This window comes from Labrus bergylta, chromosome 16 (assembly GCF_963930695.1).
Source record: "Labrus bergylta chromosome 16, fLabBer1.1, whole genome shotgun sequence".
Taxonomy (NCBI): Eukaryota; Metazoa; Chordata; class Actinopteri; order Labriformes; family Labridae; genus Labrus; species Labrus bergylta.
The window spans coordinates 14,997,776-15,023,515 of NC_089210.1; the positions used below are offsets into that span (position 1 = coordinate 14,997,776).

Consider the following 25,740-nt stretch of genomic DNA (forward strand, 5'->3'; position numbering starts at 1 on the left):
GGATGGAAGGGGGCTATAATTTTTAAACATGCTTGAAGAAGTCATCTCATTATATTAAAGATGAATTTTGTTGAGGTTAACAGAGGTAAGTCTCTCTAAGATTAAAGCACAAGGGTGCAGACTCATCAGGGATAAAAAAGGTGACATGGATCCAAACCCACTAGGGGGGTCCGGGGCCATGCCCCCCTGGAAAGATTTCTTTTTAAATATCAGCTTTAATGTGTGAATTTACGGACGATTTTAGCATTCAGACCTACTAAAGAAGCAGTGCAAACAATAAGAAAACGCAATTGCTTGTCGATGTTCTGTTCTAACTTTTTGATAAAGCTTCAGTGAAACATGAAGAACCCATGCTCCCAACCTTCAGTCCCTTTTTATAAATGAGATGAATTTGCAGAACAGGGCATGTTCCACTAAGGGGTGATGTGAAGGGCAGTCACTATGCAAGTAGCGTCTGAGAGAGCATAATAATACAGTCATCAAGTATGGCAATATTTTCACACATCTTCTATCATACAATATGTGACATTATCAATATATGAACCTGATGTTTTGCTCCTGCTGGTTTTCATTAAGTTTATATTCCCTCTGGCCTACCTTATTACATTTGTTGACCACCTGTCACTTTAATGTTGCCTGAGATAATAATGAACCAGAAAGCTGTATTAAGTTACCTTCAAGCTAGCACGCATTTCTCTGAACATCTTTACCTATGGCTACCAAATGGTTAATATGATCAGACAGTATGTTTAACAGAAAGGCTGGCTTGCTAGCCAGACTTCAAATCTTTCCACAGTGTTTTCGTGGAAAAATAATGTTGTGTAAATTAGCTATGTGCTGCACATTGCGACTCATTGAATCAGGTTGGTCGGCGGGGCGCTTTTGCGCAGTCGCGGTCGGCATGAAGAGGGTCTGAGCACCCAGCCGCGCACCTCCAAGATTTTGTAACAACGCGGACGGGTTCGCGCCGACCGTGTTGCAACCCTTGGCTACAGGACACAAAAGTACTTTCTGCCCATGTTGAGGGCTGACACTCTAACCGCAATCAGTATGAAACAACTAGACATTTGCAGGGACCATGCTCGCCGGCCACAAGAAGCATGAATAAGGTTTTAGATTCATGACAGCTCGTGTCCCAGGTTTACCCCCCCCCCCCCAGCACAATTATAAACAATAACATTTCTGACCCAATTAAACTTTCTAGAGGTTTCAGGCAAGGCTGTCCTCTTCCAGCGTATCTCTTTATTCTTGTAATATAATTATTGTGATAATTCTGTTTGGTTTTGCTGTAGGGTTTTTTGTATTTGTTCTCTCTGTCCTTCTCCCCCTCCCCTTTCTGTTTTCTTTCCCCTGCAGGTATGTGAGTGGCAGGGATTGTGGCTGGCTTCTGCACTCAGCAGCAGACGAGGCACACCTGGCTCAGCTAATTATCTTGTCTATAGAGAACAAACCATATAACGTATTTTTGTAGGCCAACCCGGAAGTAGCATCGCCATGGGCTCTAACGAGAATTCGCCTATGGGTATGGAATTTTTGCATTGGATTTTGGATCATTGCAGAAAATAAGCTCTGTGGCAAACACTGAAGCGTAGGCGTTTTGTTCAGCAGGATAATCTTCACAGATGAACACTATTTTTATGATGTTTGAAGCGTTAATGGGGCCGACAGAAGTAAAAAGCTAACGTTATGCTACAAGCAAACTACACCGCGGTCGGATGATTGTGACGTCACTAGCGTTATGCTTCAGACGATCTCCGATAAACTAATCAGCATAGCTTAATAAATTGTTTACTAACCTAATATTTGCCTTAACCTAAAGATTAAACCTACATGAGACATCTCCAACTAGTGAGAGAGTTCCTGGCATCTGTCCGGCGTGATGGCGTTTAATATCCCCGACAACCACTGTAGTCACATTTAGCCACTTGTTAGTGTTATAAGCAGATGAGAATTTCTGTATAAATAGAAGAAAAGAATGAGACAGACTACTTGAGGACAATATTAACCTCAGTTGTATAATTTCCCAGGCTATTAAAAGGTCCTTGAATGTAACCTCACTCACAGATGTAAATAAAGGGAGACTAGCACGATGTGCCTAGTACAATAGCTGAAGACTGACAACTGTAACTCCTTATAACATTGAAACCGTACACATATGACAATAACAACACTATCCATAACCTTCAGAACACTTAATCACACTGTTAATATAATATCTGTTTCGAAATGAGATGTGCAGGAGCTAATTTAATTCCCATATTATGCTTTTTCTGGTTTTATATGCCCTTTAGTGTGTTTTCCAAGTGTCCTGTGCATGTTTAGGCACATGTATGTGCAAAAATTCAAAGTCCGCTGAAACGCGGCTTCTCCTACCTCCTCCTGTTAGCTGTAGCATTAGCTACATCTAACGCTCGGTTCTAGCCCCCCTCGATAAAAATGTGTCAGTCCGACGTCATTGTCAGTGTGAGATCACTGATCTAAGGCCATTGGCTCGTTGTGGCAAGCCCTGCAGCTCATGTTGAAATTTCCGAGACGCGTGCTGAGCAACTGACCAATAGCGACAGAGCGGATCGGCAGACCAATCAGAGCAGACTTGGCCCACGTGGGGTCTAACAGTCTGGGCTCAACAGAGCGTAGCTGACGGACTCAGAGCAGAGAGGGAGCAAGGAGGAGCAGTACATGAAAACAGACACTTTTTCGGACTTTAGCTATTGTGAACGTACAAAAGTGAGTACATAGATTAAATATACGAACCCCAAAAAGGGCATAATATGGGCTCTTTAAATCAACACAAAAGACACGACGATCGCCACGCATAGTATCTACTAGTTCACAAACACATATAGTTCAACTACCTTTACCAATGCGATGTAGCATGTTTCCTTTGATTTTATCAATATTTATATGCACTTATACATGTGTTTTAACCATACAAACCTGTATAAACAGAATAAAAGAATGAGACAGGCAACTGTGCTTCTCTTCATTCTTATATTCTATATTCTACACGTTTCTGTTAATGCATTTTCATTTCAAAATTAGCATTTTCGTTTGAATTATGATACAAATTTAGCGGAGCATTTTTTGAAAATGAAAAAGCATTGGTCATTTTCTTCGTTTTAATTTAGTCAAAGAATGTGCATTTTAGAAGTTGAAAACTAAAATGCAAATTAGATTAATTAGTCATAATTTTATTTTTGAGTCAAATAATACACCCATATTCTGAAAATTAAAAAGCATTTCTGTTAATGCATTTCCATTTTCAAATTAGCTTTATCATTTGAATTCTGATCACTAGTTGCTTCCATAGACACGAACCAACTACCGTGAGCCAATCGATCCTGAGCAACGGCTTGCTGTATGTTTGAGGTAAGAAAGTCATTTAGGCTATATATGCTGTCTGTGAAGCGTTACCATATACTATGTTTGACAGGATATACTTTTAGCTGCGGATGTAGCATCCATATAATCTGTCAACCAAAGTCGATCAGAGCGTGTGCTTCACTGTGCGTAAAGACACACAACAGTGTGGTCACTGGCTATATGGACACATGATGACTCGTTTGTTAGAAAGTGCATAAAGCGAAGATATAATCTATTAATCTGTGGCTTGGCATATAGCCAAATAGCTGGTAGCCTATGCCTAATGATGCAACAACCGGTATTAAATGTTTTCATATCAGCCTCAATGTTGTCCAGCCGTGAAGCATGCCTCCAAGATTACAGCCGCTCTCCAGGCCGGGATGAAAGCAGCGAACACAGTGATGCAGCTGGTCAGGATGCTCTCGATGGTGCCTCTGTAGAAGGAGCACATGATGGATGGGGGGGCTCGTGCACTCTTCAGCTTGCGGAGGAAGTAGAGGCGCTGCTGGGACTTCTTGGCCAGTGATGTGGTGTTGGTTGTCCAGGAGAGATCCTCACTGATGTGAACCCCCAGGAACTTTGTGCTGCTCACTCTCTCCACAGCAGCACCGTCGATGGTCAGTGGGGGTTTAGGAGTGGGGACTCTCCGGAAGTCGACAACAACCTCTTCCTGAACGTCGACAAGACCAAGGAGGTTGTTGTCGACTTCCGGAGAGTCCCCACTCCTAAACCCCTGTCTCTGCACCACGTGGCCAATTGGCTGACCTCCATCCTGTAGTGCGTCTCATCGTTGTTGGAGATGAGACCAACCACTGTTGTCCGCGAACTTCACAATGTGGTTGCTGCAGAAGGATGGAGCGCAGTCGTGGGTCAGCAGAGGGCTGAGCACACAACCTTGGGGGGCCCCAGTGCTCAGGACGGTGGTTTTGGATGTGTTGCCGCCGACCCGCACTGCCTGAGGCCTCTCACTGAGGAAGTCCAGCAGCCAGTTGCACAGGGAAGTGCTGAGCCCCAGCTGGTCCAGTTTGCCGATCAGCTGCTGAGGGATGATGGTGTTGAATGCTGAACTGAATTCTATGAACAGCATTCTGACGTATGAGTTTTTGGTGTCCAGGTGGGTGAGGGCTGGGTGAAGAGCAGAACAGATGGCATCCCCGGTGGATCTGTTACCTCGGTATGCAAACTGGTAGGGGTCCAGGGTGGCGGGAAGGGTGGATTTGATGTGGGCCATGACTAACCTTTCAAAGCACTTCATGACGATGGGGGTCAGTGCAACGGGTCGATAGTCATTGAAAGTGGATGGTGAGGGCTTCTTTGGAACGGGTATGATGGTAGTGGCTTTGAAGCACGAAGGAACAACAGCCTGACTCAGAGAAGGGTTGAAATGTCCGTGAAGACATCTTTGAGCTCCTCTGCACAGTCCTTCAGCACACGGCCAGGAATGTTGTCTGGACCTGCAGCCTTGCAGGTGTTGATCTTGGAGAGGGTTCTCTTGGCTGGCTGCAGGGTCTGGTCATGGGGAGGGGGGGTGGTGCTGTTGTGTGCTTCAAACCTGACAAAGAAGCTGTTATATTAGATAAATAATATTGAAATGCATTTTTCCTTCTATTTCTTCTTATCTTTAACTTTTCCGCTGCACTCATATGGGGCACCAGTGGCGCCCCCTATGGAGGCTGGCACCTCTAGCATTTGCCTATACTGCCTATGCCGCGGGCCGGCCCTGGGTTCCTATATGGCAAAGCAGCAGCTCCTCCCATCACCTGGTAAGAGTGTTCAGGCGATCTGGCAAATTGATCCAGATCAATGGAGAGGAAAGGAGGAGTCTTCAACCATATAACCTCAACCCTCACACTCTCTTCCTCATCAGCCATCAAGGCCATCTCTTGGTACATCCTACTATCAACCTGATGCAGCTTCAGCTAATCCAGCTTCATTCCGAGCTCCAGCATTCACTCAGCTGGACAGCAGGTTGGCCTCTTCCTCCCAACAGATCCAGCCCCTCGTCCTAATTGGCTCGGATTATCCGCAGTTAATTGTGCCCATACTGCCAATCTGCACTGGCCCAGCTGAAGCCCCAATAGCTGTCCTCACTGCTCTAGGATGGACCATCCAGGGACCTACGGGTCTGCGTTCACATTTAGCCAGGAGGCAACAGTGCCTTTTCACAGCTACCCCTTATAGGACCTTTACAAGTAAAGGTCCCCTAATAGCACCCAGCACTGCAGGTCCAGCCTCAAGGCACTGGCAGAGTGCCCATACCCTCATCACCCTGACCTTCTGCAGTTCGTCTCTGGTCCAGTTGTGGAGAGTCTGGCACTGTTGTGGGGTGCCAGTCCAAGGAAGCCCCTCTCATGGGACAGGCTCCTTTTGTTCACTGTGCTGGTGCCAAGGCTGGCACTAAGCACATTGTCCAGGGGGGACAAAGGGTGGCCGTAAAACAGCTCCTCTAGGGCCAACTCTGCTTGGAAGGCCTTCCATGATGCCTCAAATCTACCAACCCCCATGCTGGATTTGATGCAGTCCTCCAGGGTAGTCAGCAAGAAGTGGACGATGCTTCAGAGGGTGGAGGTAAGACCCTTCCCATCTTCCGTGTCCTTGAAAGGGACAAAGAGAGCGTGTTCTTGCACCAACTTATCGAAGGCCTTGACATCAAAATAATCAACAGGGTTGAACCTGAAGACCTTCCCTCCTTCAAAGCGGACCACCTGCTCTACTCTACACCCCAACTGGCAAACCAAGTGCTCTTGTAGGTCACGCATGGTGGAAATATATTTGTGTGCCCTCCTGTACACCACCGGCTGGTGGTGGGGGTGGTTCAGGCCACAGGTCACCAGTGCCCCACTGACAGGATGCTTGAACAGCTAGAGGTAATGGTGGTGGGGAGAATCCAAATAGAGCTGAATGAACATGAGCTTGCCCTCACTTAAAAAAACATCCAGGAGAGTCCTGCTCACGTCCATGTCCAGGGTGTCAAGGTTCGCTTGGAAGTTGCATACTTCATGCATTCCCACTGCTGTAAACAGAGCACCTCTCACTCCCACCAGATCCTACAAGGCATATCTGGACAGAAGATGTGTATCCTCATCATCTGCATTTATCTTTTTTGCCAAATATACAGACACAGAGGCCACTGTGCTCACATCGACAAAGTCAGAAATGACCAACATGTCTGCATCTCTCTGTCCAAATTGAGTCATCACTGGTACCACCTTGAGAAAATGGCATTTCATGTTTTGAAGCGACTGGTCCAGGAGGTCAAGGATAAATGTTGCATCCTGCCTCAGCACCCTGTACTTATCCAACTTGTCTGTCCCCTGTTTTTGTATAGTCTGGCGACTCATTTGTTCCTTTGGAAGTGTGCGCAGCAGCTTTTTGAAGATGAAGAACACCTCATTGAGCAATTCTGCTGCACATGTTCCATAGAGGTCTGCCCTCGACAGATGGCTGTGTGGTTTCTGGAGGCAGGTTGGAAGTACACATAGTGTTAGGGTATAGCCCCCATCCACATTCGCGAGCTTGTGGCCCACTGTATTTTTAAGTGCAATCAACCCTGATTTTGAGCAGTCGTTGAGGGGGACATGCTTTTTCAGGTACTGGAACACCTTTGGAAAGCCCTTTGCAGTCAGCCTTGGCATGAATAATTGATGGATTCCACCCAAGTTGTCCAGCTCATCAACCACTCCGTCCATGTCAAAGAACCACTTCAAGTGGTCTTTGGTGTTTTCAACTGTGGTTGAGTGTATTGGGATGTTGAAATCCCCATGGAGAAAGTCAACATCTGACTTGCAGCCTTCGAAAATTTCAAGTAGACAGTGGATGTTCTCAGTGCCAACATTTTCTATATCTGGCAACCTTATGTTGTCTATGTTTACCAAGGGTAAGCTGCTCGGGTCGTTGTACCTATCGTTGAAGGTCCGGCCGACCTCCGCCTTGATGGTTCTGAGGAAGCGCCTTGAGTAACCCCTGGGCCTCAGCGCACTAAAGAGGGTGCTGGTGGCCTCCTCCACATGCTCCTGGAAGGTGCCGATTCTGTGGAAGCGTATCAGCTGGGATTTTATCAGGCCTCTGTACGTGTGCCTGGGGTGGTAGCTCATTTTATGGAGGAGTGCATTGCGGTCCGCGTCTCAAAAAAAAACTTTTGCGGCCAGTGTTTTTGGACTGGTCGCTGGAGGCACGGAAAAAGACACAGGTGTCCAAGAACTCGACTGCAGATGTTTGTATGTTGTGTTTGAGTTTTATTTTAGGGTGGTGTGAGCTGAGAATGTCCAGAAAAGTCAAAAAGTCCTGTTGTGTGCCGTCCCATAGGCCGAAGATGTCGTCCAGGTACCGGAAATACAGGAGGGGTTTGATGGGGAGTTTGGTGAAGGCCATTTCCTCCCAGTGGGCCAGGTAGATGTCGGCATATGCTGGGGCATATTTCCGGCCCATCGCACAGCTGGAGATAGTGCTGGCTGTTAAACATGAAGTTGTTGCGGGTGAGGGTGATCTGTAATAACTGTAAAATGTGGCTGTCAGGTCTGGATGGGTCTGGGTGTTTTGTAGGGTGGTCTGACTGGTCATCCACATAGTCTATAGTTGTTTGAGTTGTGTGGTGGGGACATGTTCTGATAAGCAGTTATTGAGTTCGTCTGAGAGTATTAACTGTGCTGTGTTGTGGCATGGAGTGAGTTTCTTAAGGATGCTGGTTATGTGATGAAAGTTGGCTCCGGGAAAACTGTCTACCTGTCTGTGTAGGTCTGTGAAAGGAGGGATCCGGGAGAGGTTGGAGTCACCTATAATGAGTGTCTTCTTTTGGACCTCCAGCGACCAGTCCTGTATCTTTCTGTGGTCTTTCCAGTCTAGTTGAAAAGTTTATGATGGGGATGTAAATGGTGGCGTTGTGGAAGGTGGTCTGACTGGTCCTCCACATAGTCTGTAGTTGTTTGAGTTGTGTGGTGGGGACATGTTCTGATAAGCAGTTATTGAGTTCGGCTGAGAGTATTAACTGTGTGGTGTTGTGACATGGGGTGAGTTTCTTAAGTATGCTGGCTATGTGATGGAAGTTGGCTCCGGGAAAACTGTCTACCTGTCTGTGTGGGTCTGTGAAAGGAGGGATCCGGGAGAGGTTAGAGTCAGATGAAACAGCTGTACTGGTAAAAAAAATTAGCGCAGTTACATGAAATAACATCAAAATCAAAATTCCCTGAGCCAGACAACACTATTACCAGCTGTTGCTTTTATCTGCTTTTACTTGCCCCACTGGTTTTATGGATTTTATGTGAAAACCGGGGAGCGACGCGAGGGGGACTCCTTCAGTCCCCCCTCCTCTCCTGTTGGGAAAGCCTTTCTGTAGGCCTCCACCAGGCCCCCGACCTGTAAGTTTTAGAGACTGGTTTTATTAATAATCCTACTCCCTTTTGGTCCTTTTTAGTCACAGCTCTTCTTTTACTTCCTTTATCTCTTTTTACGTTTCCTCCACCTTTTTAATCAAATTTTTATTTTATTTCTGGTGCTTCCTCCTGTGTCTGTGGGGGGTGCTACAGATTTTTCACACACTTTCTGTGAGGCGTCTATCAGCTGGGATTCCCTTTCACAAACTTCTCCAGCTCCACAGCGATATGTCCATAACCCTCACCAACCGCAACACACCACTGGCTGCTCCTCCTGAGGATTAAACACTGCTCCTCTGCCCCCCCGCCTGGAGCGGGCAGCCGTCCACCACCAACACACACAAAGCTCACACCGGAACTCCACTCACAAATCAAACAATACTTTAAACTTCTTCAGGCCATTCACCACTCCGAAATACTCAATAACAGATTTACTACAGGCTCATTTCCACAGGGGATGATGAAGAAGGTGAACCGCCTTACCTCCTTCATCAAACCCTCTTCACCCAACACCATAACATTTGAAAAGGTTAAATCAAACACAGCTAACTGGATGCATAACAACATGTCTATTCTCAGAGAACACTATGACCAAGTCATTGCTGTGGAGCTGGAGACCATGCCCCCTTACAACCAGGAGGCCTTGGACAGGGCCATCCAGTGGGGGAGGGTGAGGTATAGGAGGAAATTCACGTCCTCCTCCGCAACCCTAACCCCAACCCTAACCCAACCCTCAACCCTCCCCTCTGGACTTTCCTCCACTCCCCCAACCAGCAGGTCCATCCACCACCCACCGTAACCTCCCTCGCCCTCCTCTCCTACCTACTCTTACCTTCCCTCCCTCCTCTGTCCTACCTACTATCTTACCCCCCCCCCCCCCTCCCCAACCTAACCTTAACCCTGCTCCCTCCTCCTCCTCCCCCCCCTCTCTCCACTACCACACCCTCTTAGTTACTTACTTACTGCCCTTTATGCCTACTGGCATGTAGGGCAGCAACAAAGGATCTCCACTCCTGTCTGTTTTGGGCGAGCTTTTGGATAGAACTCCAGGTCTGCTTCATGTCTTTCAGTTCTTTCTCCACTGTTCTCCACATGCCTTCAGGTGTCCAGTGTAGGGCGGTTCTAGTAATGTAATCCTGTTCTTTTCGCATGATGTGTCCAATCCATCTCCACCACCTTCTTTTTATGATGGTCTCTATACTTTCTTGGTTGATCCGAGCAAGTAATTGCTGGTTGGAGATGGTGTTAGGCCAGAAGATACGTAGGATTTTTCTGATGTTTCTTGTGTGGAATGCCGAGAGCTTGGAAAGGTCTTTCTCTGTCATCCTCCAGCATTCAGAGCTGTATAGTAAGGTGGAGAGAACACAGCTCTGGTACAACTTGAGTTTGGTGTTGATGCTGTACTTTGTGGACTTCCACACATGTTCATCATTCTGAATGTGTTTCTTGCCTTGTTGAGTCGGCTTTTGATGTCATTGCCTGTTCCTCCATCATATCTAACAGTGCTTCCTAGATATGAAAACTCTTCTGTTGTGGGTATATTTACTCCATTTATTTGTGTAGGTGGGGGATTTTGTGTGTTTAAGGTCATCACCTTTGTTTTTATCAGGCTTATGTTCAGTCCTATTTGTTGTGCAAATCTGTTGACACGGGTTGATCTGTGGTTGACCACACCCTCCTTATCCCCTAAGTCTAGCTCACCCCCCTCCTCTCCTCCCCCCACCACTTCCTCAGGTCTCTGTACGTTGGGGGGGTCGGCGGCGACTTCGGGGCTCGGCGGGGCCCTCCCTCTTCACCCCCTTCACACACAGTCAATAACCGCACTGAACAGACACCACCTTACAGTAACATTGTTCTACCCTGCAGTAACACTATCTCATCCTCTCCACTTACAGACCAGTAGGGGGAGCCAGAGCTGCTTGCCACAGAGTCCTGTGTGAGAAACAGTAACACAGAGGTGGATAACAAATCAATGATAATGAAGGGAGTAACGAAAGCAAAGCTGAAAACAACCCCAACATCTGAGATAGCCACCTCTTATGCCACAAGGGCCTCCGTGGCAGCACATGGCTCCCCAAGTAGGCCGGAACCACACACGCACCCACAGAAAGATACAGGACTGGTCGCTGGAGGTCCGGAAGAAGACACTCATTATAGGTGACTCCAACCTCTCCCAGATCCCTCCTTTCACAGACCCACACAGACAGGTAGACAGTTTTCCCGGAGCCAACTTCCATCACATAGCCAGCATCCTTAAGAAACTCACTCCATGCCACAACACAGCACAGTTAATACTCTCAGCCGGACTCAATAACTGCTTATCAGAATATGACCCTACTACAACACTCAAACAACTACAGACCATGTGGAGGACCAGTCAGACCACCTTCCCCTACGCCACCATTTACATCCCCATCATAAACTTTTCATCCAGACTGGACAAACACAAACAGACACTACTAACAAAACTTAATGACACAATAGCCTCCAAATATAACTTCATACCGGAAATCAACCCATTACTCTTTCAGACAGGCAAGGACCACATACACTGGACTTCATACACGGCCGGGATGTTGTTCAGGTACTGGAAACAGCAATTAAACTTGTAACTGGGGACAACTGTCAAATCACAACTCCCCACCAGTCCAACATTACCAACCTCTGTGCCATTTTCTCCCTCACAGCCGTACAGCTGGAGATATAAGAAAAAGGTCTCACCTTCATCTCCACACCCAACCCACCCACCCGACCAGAGCTCAGAGGGGACCTACACACCTTCCACAGGAGGCTTAAGTTAAGGGATCACTTCCAGGGGGAGCAGAGGCGGGAGCCGGTGCCGTTCCACTCAATGACCGTCCCACTGGTCACCAAACACAGACACACTTTCACCTGCCATTTCTCAACTCATCCATAAAAACAACCTCGCACTCACACATTGGCGCCCCCTGCCACACAGAATGCACAACATTAGTCAGGAACATAAAAGCATCATCAGAACATTGTGTAATCACAAACACAAAGTCATTAAGCCAGCAGATAAGGGGGGCCAAATAGTTATTCAGGATAGGGACAATTATATCTTAGAAGCACACTGACACAGTTAAATAACAGCACATATTATAACACTGACACACCCACTACAATTAGAGACAGACACTAGTTGGACAGATTACAGAGACACTCTACAGACAAAAATTCATCAACTTCAAACAAAAACAATATTTGGACGGTCCCAGTGAGCCCAGGCCCCGCCTCTTCTATCTGCTCCCCAAGATCCACAAGCCTCCTGAGACCTGGACGGTCCCCTCGGTTGTTCCGGTCGGCCGCCCCATTGTCAGTGACTGCAACTCGGAAACATACACAATAACAGAATACATAGACCATTTTATCAACCCACTCGCCAAACTTCAACCCAGTTACATTAAGGACACCTATGACTTTGTTAGTAAAATCAAACACCTGCAGGTCACACATTCCTCTTCTCCATAGACATAGATTCACTTTACACCAATATAGAAACACCACTTTGAGACACGGACCGCAATGCACTCCTCCATAAAATGAGCTACCACCCCAGGCACATGTACAGAGACCTGATAAAATCCCAGCTGATACGCTTCCACAGAATCTGCACCTTCCCGGAGCATATGGAGGAGGCCACCAGCACCCTCTTTAGTGCTCTGAGGCCCAGGGGTGTGGCCCAGGGGTTACTGGCCCAGGCGGAGGTCGCCCGGACCTTCAACAAATGCTATAACAACCCGAGCGCCCGGCCGTCCGGCCCTACTCTCGTCCCCATGGTTACCACCTATTCGGAAAGTTTAAAAAGGTTTTTAACGAGGTTAAGACAACTTTGAGGGGGCGAGGGAGGGCTGTGACGTGCTGGGTGACTGTCAGCTAATCTCCGCTTACCGCAGAAATAAGAATTTAAAAGACATTCTGGTTCACAAACCTTAACAGAGTTGAACAGAATGGGGAAGCTCTCTCGGGGCTCGGACATTGGTTTTATCCGTCTCCCCCACATTTTTAACCCCTACGCCAGAGTCGGCACAAACCCGTGGCAGGCCTTGAAACCTAGTACAATTAATGCAGTTTATGCTATCAGATGCAAGGCCTGCCACAGACTCTATGTGGGGGAGACAAAGAACGACATCACAGCAAGAATCAAACAACTCTACTATAAAATGAACAGCGGGAATGGGATCAGTGTCTTGTATGCACATTTTAAACTCCACGGCCAACACAATGTTGAGAGCATGGGCCTGGAGAGCAACAGGGACTAGACCACTGTCCAGAGACGAGCAGCGGAGAGGAAGTGGATCCACCTACTTAAAACTATAGACCCAACCGGTCTAAATGAAAAATACTCGGGTGGATCCACTTCCTTCTTTTTAATAAAAATTTTAGTATTTATTATAAATACTGACCTGCTGGTCTCCCGGGGCCGCTCTCCTACAGGCTTTTTTATTCTTTCTCATTTCATTTATATTCTTAACAAATCCTTTTCTTTTACCTGGCTCTCCCCCTGTATTGGATTTTATAGATTTTGTGTTTTTATGTTCTTCTTGAATCTCTTGTGTGTGATCAACTAAAAGAGTTCCTAACCTCAAATGATCTTCTCTCAAAACTGCAATCAGGCTTCAGCACACCATCACTGCGGCTACAAAAGTGATCAATGATATACTTGTTGCTCTTGATAAAAAGCAGTACTGTGCTTCACTTTTTATTGATCTGTCAAAAGCTTTTGACACTGTGGACCATGCTGTTCTAAAGCATAGGCTTCTTTGTTTGGGTTTGTCAGATCATGTAGTTTCCTGGTTCACAAATTATGAGTGACAGGACTCAGTGTATTAAATATGATGGTCTGTGTTCTGAATTTGTGAGTGTCCACAGGGTTCAATATTAGGACCCCTCCTGTTTATTATGTACATTAATGATTTGGGAAAAAATGTGTTAGATGCTAACATGTATTTTTATGCCGATGACACAATTATTTACTGTTTTGGATCAACTCCTGCTAAAGCTGTTGAGTCTCTGCAGAAAGCTTTTGATGTGGTCCAGCACACAGTCCTGGAGCTAAAACTAGTCCTCAACACTGACAAGACTAAACTAATGTTGTTCTCAAACCCATCATTGTGAACTTCTTTGTCCACCAGGAGGCTGGGACACTGGTGCACTTTTATGTACAAGGCCATGCTTGGGCTACTGCCCTCCTACAACTGTAACCTAATCATACGGAGAACTGTTGATTCATATGGTTTGCGTTCAAATGATCAGTTGTTGCTGTCTGTTCCATTTGCCCGCACAGAGCTGGGAAAAGGGGCTTTCGTCTACTCTGCTCCTTCTACATAGAACATGCTGCAAAAAGACTGGAAAATAACTGAACTGATTTTTTGAATGCTTTTAAATCCAGGCTGAGAGCACTTGAGACAACCTCCTTTACTTGTAACTGTTTTTTATAATTTTAATTGCTGTTTGTATGTTGTGAGTGTGACTGTGTAACTTTTGCTGCCTCTTGGCCAGGACTCCCTTGAGAAAGAGGTTTTTAATCTCAATGGGACTTTCCTGGATAAATAAAGGTTAAATAAAAAATAAAAAATAAAAATGTTTTTAATTTTAGAGGTTTTACTAACATTGTATATAAACACTAACTTATGATCTTATATTACACATGATTTTAAAGCACTTTTTAACGGCACACTTCTGTGCCATAGCACTTTTTTCCATGCAGGGAGGAGTGGCCCTTCTCTTAAATCTCCTATTCCAACTTTATTTTAACTTGGGGTCCCGTCGGGGGGGATAAAACCAAAATTTTATTAAGCTCCTTTAATAAAGCCTTGGAGTGGTCCAGTGATGGTGCATTGCACTTTTATCCCTAAGCTATTTTTTTTTTTTTAACATAATTATATAGTTATTTATATAATTTCTTTTAAAAGAAGATCTTACCTTTCTGATTTGTATGTTGGGTTTTAGCTGTTTTAAAACAAGCAAAGGCATATGTATTTTACTTTGATGGGTTTGTGTGTGTTTTATTCAGATTCATTTTTAAACTTGTCTTTTAAAAGCACTTATTTTATTGTGTTATGCACTTTATACATGCAGACCTTTTAGACGGCTTTAACTCCTTCATTTCAGGGCACTTTTAAGATCCTTATTTATTTATTTATTACTTTTAATTTTTTTAAAGTGTTATTAATATATTATTTAGCAATGGCCGTCGTCTGGACGCTCCTCAGATGGTTTTATTAGAGGCCCTTGGACACCGGAGGCTTTAAATTGACAATAGAGCTCCGCCGCAGTGGTCCGGTCACCCTTTTATCCAAATTTTAAAAGGGGGCTTTTGTCAAAACACCGCGGTGTAGTTTTTAAGGAGGTTTTAAACATATTTTATAGTCATGCACACCCTACCCTACCTAACCTACCCCTACAAAAGTTATTCAAGTTTAGAGACATGGGTACCCCTACACTTATCCGGTTTTAGCACACTCCCTTACCCTAACCCTAACCCTAAAGATTTGCACAAATCAAAGCATAATCATGGGAACACCGACGTTTGTAACTGTATAAAAGGCTCAGACCGTCCATGGTGTTCCTGTTAATTGATCACGCTCCTGCTGCATGTTGATGATGTAAGCGTCCCATGAACAGTTTACCGCAGTGTGTCGTCAGAGATGAGAGCGGCAGCTTACAAGTTCGCTGTACTCTGCAACAAAGTTTATGTTAAATTTTGCCTTTGTTATGATCCTGCTGTCCTTGTATGGATATCCAACAGAGTCTCCAGTGTTGACTCAATGACGGAACGTAAGTTGTCGTTAATGTTTGTTTATATTCATCCGTTTGATAATTACACCTGTAGTCTACTGCTAAACTGGAGAAAGGATGCTCGTGATATTGTCTTTATGCTCCAGTTTGTAGCCGTGCCTTTTCTGATGGGAGCTTAATTGATTACGTGTTGACAATAAGTCTGTTTATGGTCGCCATCTTGTAACACCCCTTGTTTACCAGCAGATGGCGCCAGTGTTACTTTCAACCTAGGCGGTAAAGTTTATGTGGAGTAGTTAATTTACCTGAAGAGCTAATTTCTGCCATTTATGAGATGAGATGAGATGAGATTCAACTTTATTGTCATTACACATATACAAGTATAGAGTAACGAAATGAGGTTTGGCATCTCACCAGAAGTGCAAATAAGCAGAAAGTGCAAGAGTCTGTGCTATGTACAGTAATTCTGTGCTATGTACAGTAATTGCAAAATTTACAGATGTAGCCAAAAAAAGTGAATTATTAGGTAAATCTGGATGGCTGGATTAATGGGATGCAATAAATATAAATAAATGCTATAAATAAGTAATGCTACAAAATAAGTGAGTTGTTAGGATTATAATATACAGATTAAGATGCAGTGAGCATGCTATACTAATAATATACAGATTAAGATGCAGTGAGCATGCTATACTAATAATATACAGATTAAGGTGCAGTGAGCATGCTATACTAATAATATACAGATTAAGATGCAGTGAGCATGCTATACTAATAATATACAGAATAAGATGCAGTGAGCATGCTATAATAATAATATACAGATTAAGATGCAGTGAGCATGTTATACAAGTTTACAGATAATTTAAAGAATATGAACATACTATAATACAATAATACAGGTGGATGAGAGATGTGTGTGTGTGACCAGGAGGAGTGGTGGGGGGATGATGGGTGTGAGGTGATATGGAGGGGAAAGGGGGGTCAGCAGGGTGCGGAGAGAGAGAGGGAGAGAGAGAGAGAGAGAGAGAGACAGAGTTCAGAGTTCAGGGGGTAGAGTTCAGTAGAGAAACAGCTCTGGGGAAAAAGCTGTTCCTCAGTCTGCTGGTTCTGGTCCGGAGGCTTCTGAAGCGCCTGCCGGAGGGCGCCTGCCGGAGGGCGCCTGCCGGAGGGCGCCTGCCGGAGGGCGCCTGCCGGAGAGTATTTGTTGTACTCTAATAATTCTAATGAATATATTATGTTAGAAATTATTGTTTGTTTACTAATCAATCTTTGTACTAGAGATTTAATTTGTTTACCTTTTTTGTTACAGACTAAATATAAATATGTACAATACTGGATATCAGTGACTAAACACTGCTGGACCACAAGGCAGTTTAAGACCAACTACTCCTCATCATTTACTCTGTATCCTGACCGATACACCATCCTGTTTCAAGACAAAACCTTTAAAGAATTAGCTGCACCTTATTACCTCTCAAACAGTAACAAAAAAAAAAGAGATAATGAAGTCGAGAGAGGAAAACACTTTATTATCACTTGATGTGATTAAAATGAAAAATTAAGTTTCTAAATTATCAACAATTCAATCAATACTAATTTAAATTAACATCACAGTCCAGCCAATCACAACACTTCTTTGTATTGTTCAGGGTGTGGCCTCACAGCGTGACCTTCTTCTGTAAAGGTCAAACGTTGAACATGTCGGATGTCTTTGTGGGCGGAGCGTGTCACTGATTGGTCCCTCCTCCATGGGGAGGGGCTTTTGTCTAAGAAGAAGAGATCTCATTAAGGGGAAGAGGGAGGGGACATCTTGTGCCTTGTTGTCATGGGTTAGGGCCAGTGGCAGCCTCTCCTGATACACCTGACTGATCAGCTGATCCTCCAGAACATCCACGCTGACCAATGAGCTGAAGAGAACCTGAGAGCGAGACACATTCACTTCTATAGAGAGAGAGAGAGAGAGAGAGAGAGAGAGAGAGAGAGAGAGAGGAATGGGGGGATTAGGGTTATATGTGTGTGTAGGGTTTTTCCTGCATTCAAAAATTAGGAGGTGGCTGCCTAACTTTATAAGCTAAGTGACCCATGTCAGAGTCCGACGGGTGTTTTCATGATGAACAGTTACGGCTGTACACCAATACGGCGGCAGCTTTTTTAATTGAGCCAGCTCACCAGGAAACACAAAAACAAAAAAAAGAGGAAGAAAAGTGAAAGGAGATGTTACATGATAATAAATTAACCCCAGATTTCCGAATGTGTGTTCAGCGCTCAAAGGTTAAGAGAGCTGTGACCATTAGAGAGTCACTCAGAGTGACACGAGGCTTCTTTCCACGTTCCAATTAAAAAAACATTTTTTTATTCAGCGCCGTCACGTCTTTGTCACAGCTTTGTGACGTGTGAATAAAAAGCTTTGGCATGCCAAGGTATTTTAGAAACACCTTCAAATTAAAAAACGTTCAAACAGATCAAAACAACTTCAAACTCGTCACAAATAAAGATTTGCATGACAGCTTCAAGATCAAGTTCATAAAAACACAGTCAAACATTTGAAAACCTGATTCAGTCCTGAGGACAGTTTGAAAAAAATCAGAGGATTAAAAAAACATAAAAAAGAAATGTCTAATATTCTGAGAAAAACAAAGCTGAAACTTCACCTTCTTCCGACAAGGTGTGAATAACAAAGTTTAAAGTGAAAGTCGACATCCAGGAAGGAGCAGAGATTCATTATTTATAAAAATAAAAAATACAAAAATAAAAGCACAATTAATAAACAAAAATACACTAGAGTACAATAATGAAAGAGTTTGATGCTCAAAGTGTCCAGGAGGGGGACCCCTAGACCACAAGACCCCTACATTTACAGTACATGGTGAGTGTTTATGAAGTCATACATGAATATCTCCACCCTCACTTTCACAGCAGTGATGCACTGAGCCTCCAGAATAAAGAAAAACACCAACAGTGAACTCTAAAGGTATGGAGCAGGGATCAAGGGGAAATTCAGGCACCCTCCTGATCCATTAATTCTTTAAAACTATTAACTTCCTCATTATTTATGAACCCCAGTATGTTCTTGGTCCCCTTTCCCAACTTTTGGACCTGCTATCTGTGCTGTTTGGGTCGACTTCTGAATCTATTTTTAATTGTTCTATTAAGCTTTTCTTTGAAATGATTCGAAACCAGATGTTGAGGGTTCAGGTTAGCCCTGGATTCATCTCCACATTTAGATGTTTTATGTGGTTCTTGTCACCTACTATAGCCTGAATGGGCCATGACTTGTATTACTTTTAATTTCCTTCCATCTCACTGAATATGAGGGATAGTACACATTTAATAATGTTTTCATTTGTGCAGCTTGTGATAACTTTTCATCATGGGGTGTTGTGAATTGTTAAAAAAGTTAAATAACGAGATGTTAAAACATACTATTTACGTTATTTACACTAATGTGTGTGAAACATTGCTAATGTAAATTATTTGACAGGAAGTGCTTTTATTTTGAAGTCACAGGAAATGCAAAATGCCATGTTGTTGCTAGCTTGATGTAGTGAAGCTATGAAGTCCTTCTGTGTTAGCACCAGATAACGTCGCATGACCTCCACTCGAGGAAATACTCAAAAGGAACTGACACTCAATCTTCCTATAAAAGAGTTTATTTTGGAGATTAGTGGATCATAGTTGATAGCTTTTATTTTGCTTAGTTCTTATGTACTCCTAGACATTTCATTAAGATCAATTCCATATTTGTCAGAGAGGTTTTGCTCTCTCATATCTGCAATGTTTGGTAGACTTCTGTCTTAGACATCACATGAACCCGCCACAGACTGTGTCGTCCCCACAACCACCGCCGTCCTCATTCATGCACAGCCTGCTCTGACCTCCACCTCAGCGGCGTGTGGGCAAGAGGAACACAAAGGAGAAATCCTGCCTGCATATTCCCTCATATGCTCTTTTGAAAAGAGTCTCAAGATAACACTTGCTGTGAATTTGCACTTCACAAGTAATGATTGATTGATTTTATGTGTTGATTTTACTTCATCCCTTGGCTCAACACTTCTAAGAAAATGGCAGGGAGGAGAGGACTAAGGGAAATGTCAACATCCACGTCCGAGACTGATCAATTTTTGAGACTTCCATTCATCTTTATTCTAGCTGTCTGGTGATTATAACACATGGTCCAAATAAAATAACTCTATCCAAGAAATCCCATCTCACTGTATCAAACACCTTTTCTGCATCCAGTTCACCACCAGTGCTTCTACCTGTTCTTATATTACACAATTATTATAATTCCACATGTGTGTGTGTGTGTGTGTTACCTTCAGTAGCTCGAGTATTGATCAGGTTTTTAGTTCTCTCTGATCGCTGTATAGTCTCCTGAACGACCCTCCGGGTGTTGAACTCCGCCCCCTGCAGGACAATGCAAATGTAACCATGCTGATCCTCTGCTGAAATTGTGGATGTACCAGTAAGTGAGTTCTGCAGGTACATGTCTCAGGTATAATGAAGCTGGTTGTCACCAATCTAGGTTAAGTATTTCTGCTTCAGTCTATATTAGGGTTAATACGGTAATAAACACACACTGCTTCATACTGATGACTATATTAGAGTTAAAGAGCCCATATTATGCCCTTTTTGGGGTTCTTATATTTAATCTATGTACCTACTTTTGTACGTTCACAATAGCTAAAGTCCGAAAAAAGTGTCTGTTTTCATGTACTGCTCCTCCCTACTCCCTCTACTCTCTGAGTCCGTCAGCTACGCTCTGTTGAGCCCACACTGTTAGACCCCACGTGGGCCAAGTCTGCTCTGATTGGTCTGTCGATCCGCTCTGTCGTTATTGGTCAGTCGCTCAGCATGCTTCTTGGAAATGTCCCGCCTCTTTTACCATATTGGGAATGCAGCCACTGGCTCCGTCCGAGGGGAGCATAAACATTAGCACCTTAGCACTACTGTGCTACCGCAGGCTACGGCATATCGTGGGCGTGCTACAGAAGTTAACGGGCGTGCAACATGAGCTGCTGGGCTTGCCACAACGAGCCAATGGGCTTAGATCAGTGATCTCACACTGACAAGACGCCACACTGACAATTTCTTTTCGAGGGGGGCTAGAACCGAGCGTTACATGCAGCTAATGCTACAGCTAACAGACTTTGAATTTTTGCAAATATATGTGCCTAAACATGCACAGGACACTTGGAAAACACCCTAAAGAGCATATAAAACCAGAAAAAGCATAATATGGCACCTTTAATACGGTAATAAACACACTCTACTTCAGTCAGACTGAGTTAGTGGTTTAATCAGGAACTGTAACGGGGTCGTTTAAATCATAAATAATTACTGAGGGATTTTGCCAAATAGAAGTTAAATTCATGTAGTTTCATGGATTCCTTCAATTTTTAGGATTGAACATAAAAACATAAGAGAACCTAATCGTTCTGTAACTGTACATTTAAATTACTCGTTAATTTGAACTGAACAAACGTGACTTCAGCGCTGCAGAAACCTCCAGTGTAAATGTAAAACTGATGCAGAACTGCAGTTCTTTGAGCGCCCACTTGAGGCAGTCTGCAAATCCTGTCTTCATGTTCACATAACAGTTTTGGGTCTGTGGAGATAGATAAGGTAGAGTCGACATTTCCAACATGGCCACAGCCTTCGTTGAGCTTCATAACGATGACATCAATGAGACAACGTCCATGTGTTATACGATCTGTGGTTCAGTCAGTTACCATGGTGATAGAGTGACGTCTGACTTTAGGTCAGATTACTGTGACCTCTCAACTGTCAATCAAATCAGTGATGATGTATTAAAACAGCCAACCTGCAGGGACTGAAGCTCCGCCTTCAGAGCCAGAGTGGTGTTTAGCTCCGCCCTTTCAAGGCAGCCTGGATTTGGATTGGATAGTGCAGGAGAAGGCTCCACTTGCTTTTCCGAGAATTCTTAAAGTAGAGAAGAAGATGTTGAAATGATGTCAACAGAGATATTTAAAAATATTAAATAGTTAACTAATGACGATGAAAAGAAGCCCTGACAGATCACAACTTTAATACGTAATAAATATATCAAATGCATCTGTAAATATTAAAGTTCAGACATACTGAGAACGTTTATATTTTTATAAAACAGATTTTTACAGAAACTGAAAATTAAGTCACATTAAATTATTTTAAAAGTATTCTGTTAGACAGCCTCGTGGTCCAGCAGTTTATTTACTGACGTCATAAATATTTAGTCAGTGAAAACAAGTAATCTATTATCTTTATGTTTTATTATCTTTATGTTTTATTGTCCACACACTCACTCTTTCTTAAAATATCATACTAAGCACAATAACTCATGAAACTGTGTTTTATAGGCCTATAATGGGAAATGGCTGATTTTAGTGGTGAGCAGAAGATTTTTGATCTCATTTGTTTTTATTTTGATCCTCAGGGAAGTGTGGTTACCATGGTGACGTCCTCTGCTCCTTCTCTGACCTCTGATTGGCTGCTCAGGCGGTGTCCCCCTGTTCACTGTGATGTGAGGCTCTGGAGTTACCGTGACAACCACCGGCTCTTTATAACGCACCTGTAGAAGACCAGTCACAGAAAGTCACACACACACACACACACAATGAGAAAGACGCACGCACGCACGCACCTTTCTGCCTGTCTGGCCTTGTAGGCAGGGCTTTGGCTGTGATTGGTCACTCTGCTGAGTTGTTTCCAGTGGGCGGGGCTTCAGGTGTGTGTGGTGAATCTTCAGGGCGGGGCTGAGTGTGATGGACAGGTCGAGTTCAGAGCATTGCGAAAAGGGGGAGGAAGAGAGGGGGAGGGGGGCAGTGTGAGGAGAGGGGGGAGGAGAGAGGAGGGGGAAGGAGCTCTGCATCCTGACAGGAGACAACAGAGAGTTCAGAGGCTCTAAAGCATATCAGCTAACTTCTGATCACTTACACCTGTGCAGGTGTTCACAGGCTTTAAAGCATATTAATGACGTCAGACTTTTAACATTTTAGCTAAGAGCTATCAACAGCTAACTACTAGTCAACGCTAACGTCAGTTACCATAGCAACGTGAACTCAGGCAGGCAGTGTAGCTAACGTTAGCTTCTTGCTAATACTCAGTTCAACATTAGCGTCTAATGCTAACAGGTGCTGACATAACGAAGATGCTCTCACCTGGTTAAGTCCACGCGCACGAGTACTCAGAAGCGCGAGCTCTCCTCCTCAACAAACAGGAAACGATTTAAATATTAACTTTAATTTAACAATTTAAGGTTTTAATGTCGGAATAAAGGCTCGTTTTTAAACTTCCCTCCCCACGTCTCTTTTGCTGACTCTTCTTCTGGGTTTATTGCGTGTTGTAAGTCTTCTCTCCCAGGTGTGTGCCGCCCCCTGCTGGTCAGGAGTATGTACTACGATAAACTGCACCTGAAAATGTAAGTAAAGTACAATAAACGACGTTTTTAATAACATCTAAATGAAGACTTACTGAAATACTGACTCATGAGGATTGTCTTTACATTTCAACCCTTTCATTTTCTTTTACATTCAGATCATACATGAAATGTTTGTTAAATATAAATAAATGAATATTTTATTTATTTTATTTTGTCAGGTTTATAGGGGTTCTCTAAGATTATCTCTGAGAGGGTAAGTGTTATATTTCATGCTGTTTGTTTTCGTCTTCTGTTTGACCTTTGACCTAAATCAATATAAGTCTATTATATACTATTTATACAGTATATTATAAACTATTATACTTTTTGTAGACATGAACTGTGATTTTTGTAAGCAGAAACAAGGAAAACAAATATTTGAAAATGATAAAATTTAATGACGTTCAGATTTAATAAAAGTATAACTGTTTATTTTTTCAAGTCTGTTGATTCGTTCTTTGTGCTTTTTCACGATGAAGAAGATTTGATGCAGAAACAAAAGAGGCTCAGTTTCACTTTCAATTCAGACACCGAGGGTTAGGTTGAAACACCCCCCCCACACACACATCAAAGGTTAGGGTGACACCCCCCCCCACACACACACCCACAATAACAGTTATTAACATGTTTATATGAACAAATAAAGCCCAGAAGGGTTCTCTTCCAGCACAGTGATAGAACAGTTACAAACATACTGTGATTCATCTACAGATATAAATGTAGATTTATAAACATACAGACATAAATGTAGATTTATAAACACACAGATATAAATGTAGATTTATAAACATACAGATATAAATGTGGATTGATGACTCTTTATATATTTATGACTGTTTATTTATAAATGTGTGACCAGCTGATTCCAGATGTTCTATCCAGTCCTGACACAGACGTCAAACCGGGGTTGACTCGAACACAGAGGGATTTGTAGTTTGTTGCCAAAAGGAGTTGTAGTCCTTTATCTGTACACCAGATAGATTATTTTTTCAGTAAACCCAGTGGGATTTGTAGTCCAGCAAGGTTTGCTGTAATCCAGGATGGCGTGTAAAACTGGGATATCCTTTTTTCAGTTATGAAGGTGAAAAACGTCAATGATTACACGATAAAGTTCCATGCAACAAGCACAGCGACACCCTGAACATGTTCCAACACACATGGGACACACCGAAACACACGCGAGCATCTGTTAGCAGAGAGGAGGAGCAGTGAAGCTAATCTGTAGTTTTTAGTTTGTGTTTTTGTAGTCCAAGAATCCGATAATCAGGGACTTTAATACGATGGAATTTTTAATCCACTAATGTGAGAGATTTAAAAAAAGAACGACCCTGTTTATCACAGCTAATATAATAACAGGCATTATGTCACACCTGAACACTGATGCTGTTTCACTTCAGCTGGTTTTCTTTAAATCGTTAATCCATCACAGATCAAATGTTCACACATTAAAATTTAAGGCTTTTCTGCCCCATTTGATTGCTTGAAAAAGTTACCCGTGTAACAACGCCTCCAGACTTCAGACCCAAACCCCCCACAAAAACATATGATAACAGTTAACCTCTTTTGATCCAGCAAACTGTTTGCAAAGTTCTTCATTTCCAAAAGGGATTTTTCTCCCATCAGAAAGGTGTGATTTAAACCTCCTCGTCTCCTTCTTCTTGGTTCAGTGAGTCTCTGGTTTCATCTTTTCTTTCAGCGTTTCTGTTTGATTCTCCTGAAATAAGAAACACAAAATATTAAACACAGTCATCTTTATTTAGCTCAGACTTACAGAAAAAAAAACATCCGTGTAAGTTTAGTGTGTGTGTGTGTGTGTGTATTTACCTGCTAAAGTGGTTCAGGGTAGGCCTGTCTGGGGTCAAAGGTCATATCAGGGATGTAGGACTCGTGCATGTCGGGGTCGAGTGGCAATGTGTCCAGAGGCAGGTCAGAGTATCCATAGGGGGGATAAGAACCGTCCAATTCTGAGAAAAATACAGAAAATCCCATTAAGTCAAGTCAAGTCACATTTATTTATAAAGAACATTTAAAAAAGTGCTGTACAATGCATTAAAGAAACAACATGACATCACAACATCCACAAGAAATATATATATATATATATATACATACATATAAAGAATAAACTATATATAAAAATAAAAAAAACAACAAAGGTAACCTGAAAGAAACGGTCTATTCAGAACCAGAGGACTCAAATGCTAACGTGTAAAAATATGTCTTGAGACGGGACTTAAAAGAGTCAACAGAGGGTGCAGTATTGATAGGACAAGGGAGGCTGTTCCACTGTTTAGGGGCTTTAACTGATAAAGCATGATCTCCCTTTAGCTTGAGCCATGAGCAAACCTCATCCTCTCCCCATCATTACTCTCATTAAACCTTATTTACCCTCATTAACCCTCATTTAACCTTAATTACCCTCATTAAACCATCATTACCCTCATTAAACCTCATTTACCATCATTACCCTCATTAACCCTCATTAAACCTTATTTACCATCATTACCATCATTAAACCTCATTAAACCTCATTTAACATCATTACCCTCATTAACCCTCATTAAACCTTATTTACCATCATTACCCTCATTAACACTCATTAAACCTTACTTACCGTCATTACCCTCATTAACCCTCATCAAACCTTATTTACCATCATTACCCTCATTAAACCTCATTTACCATCATTACCCCATTAACCCTCATTAAACCTCATTTACCATCATTACCCCATTAACCCTCATTAAACCTTATTTACCATCATTACTCTCATTAACACTCATTAAACCTTATTTACCATCATTACCCTCATTAACCCTCATC

General features: G+C 43.1%; 2 protein-coding genes across 2 annotated transcripts in view; both read right to left on the bottom strand.

Moving 5' to 3' along the window:
- Window positions 1-17,005: 17,005 nt before the first annotated feature.
- ppp1r35 (protein phosphatase 1, regulatory subunit 35) lies at window positions 17,006-22,986 on the bottom strand. Its single transcript, XM_065964787.1, has 7 exons — window positions 22,971-22,986; window positions 22,658-22,682; window positions 22,141-22,252; window positions 21,948-22,068; window positions 21,322-21,440; window positions 19,814-19,904; window positions 17,006-17,438 (listed from the first exon to the last, which is right to left on the bottom strand). The coding sequence occupies exons 1-7, from the start codon at window positions 22,984-22,986 to the stop codon at window positions 17,143-17,145; spliced, it is 780 nt and encodes a 259-aa protein (XP_065820859.1). The 3' UTR covers window positions 17,006-17,142.
- Window positions 22,987-23,294: 308 nt separating this feature from the next.
- The window catches only part of LOC109995768 (junction plakoglobin), a 35,254-nt gene continuing 32,808 nt past the window's right edge, over window positions 23,295-25,740 (bottom strand). Inside the window, exons 17-18 of the mRNA XM_020649604.2 lie at window positions 24,742-24,881; window positions 23,295-24,631 (exon numbers count right to left, since the gene is read on the bottom strand). Of these exons, the coding sequence (XP_020505260.1) occupies window positions 24,745-24,881 (137 nt within the window). The 3' untranslated portion in view covers window positions 23,295-24,631; window positions 24,742-24,744. The remainder of the gene's footprint in view (window positions 24,632-24,741; window positions 24,882-25,740) is intronic.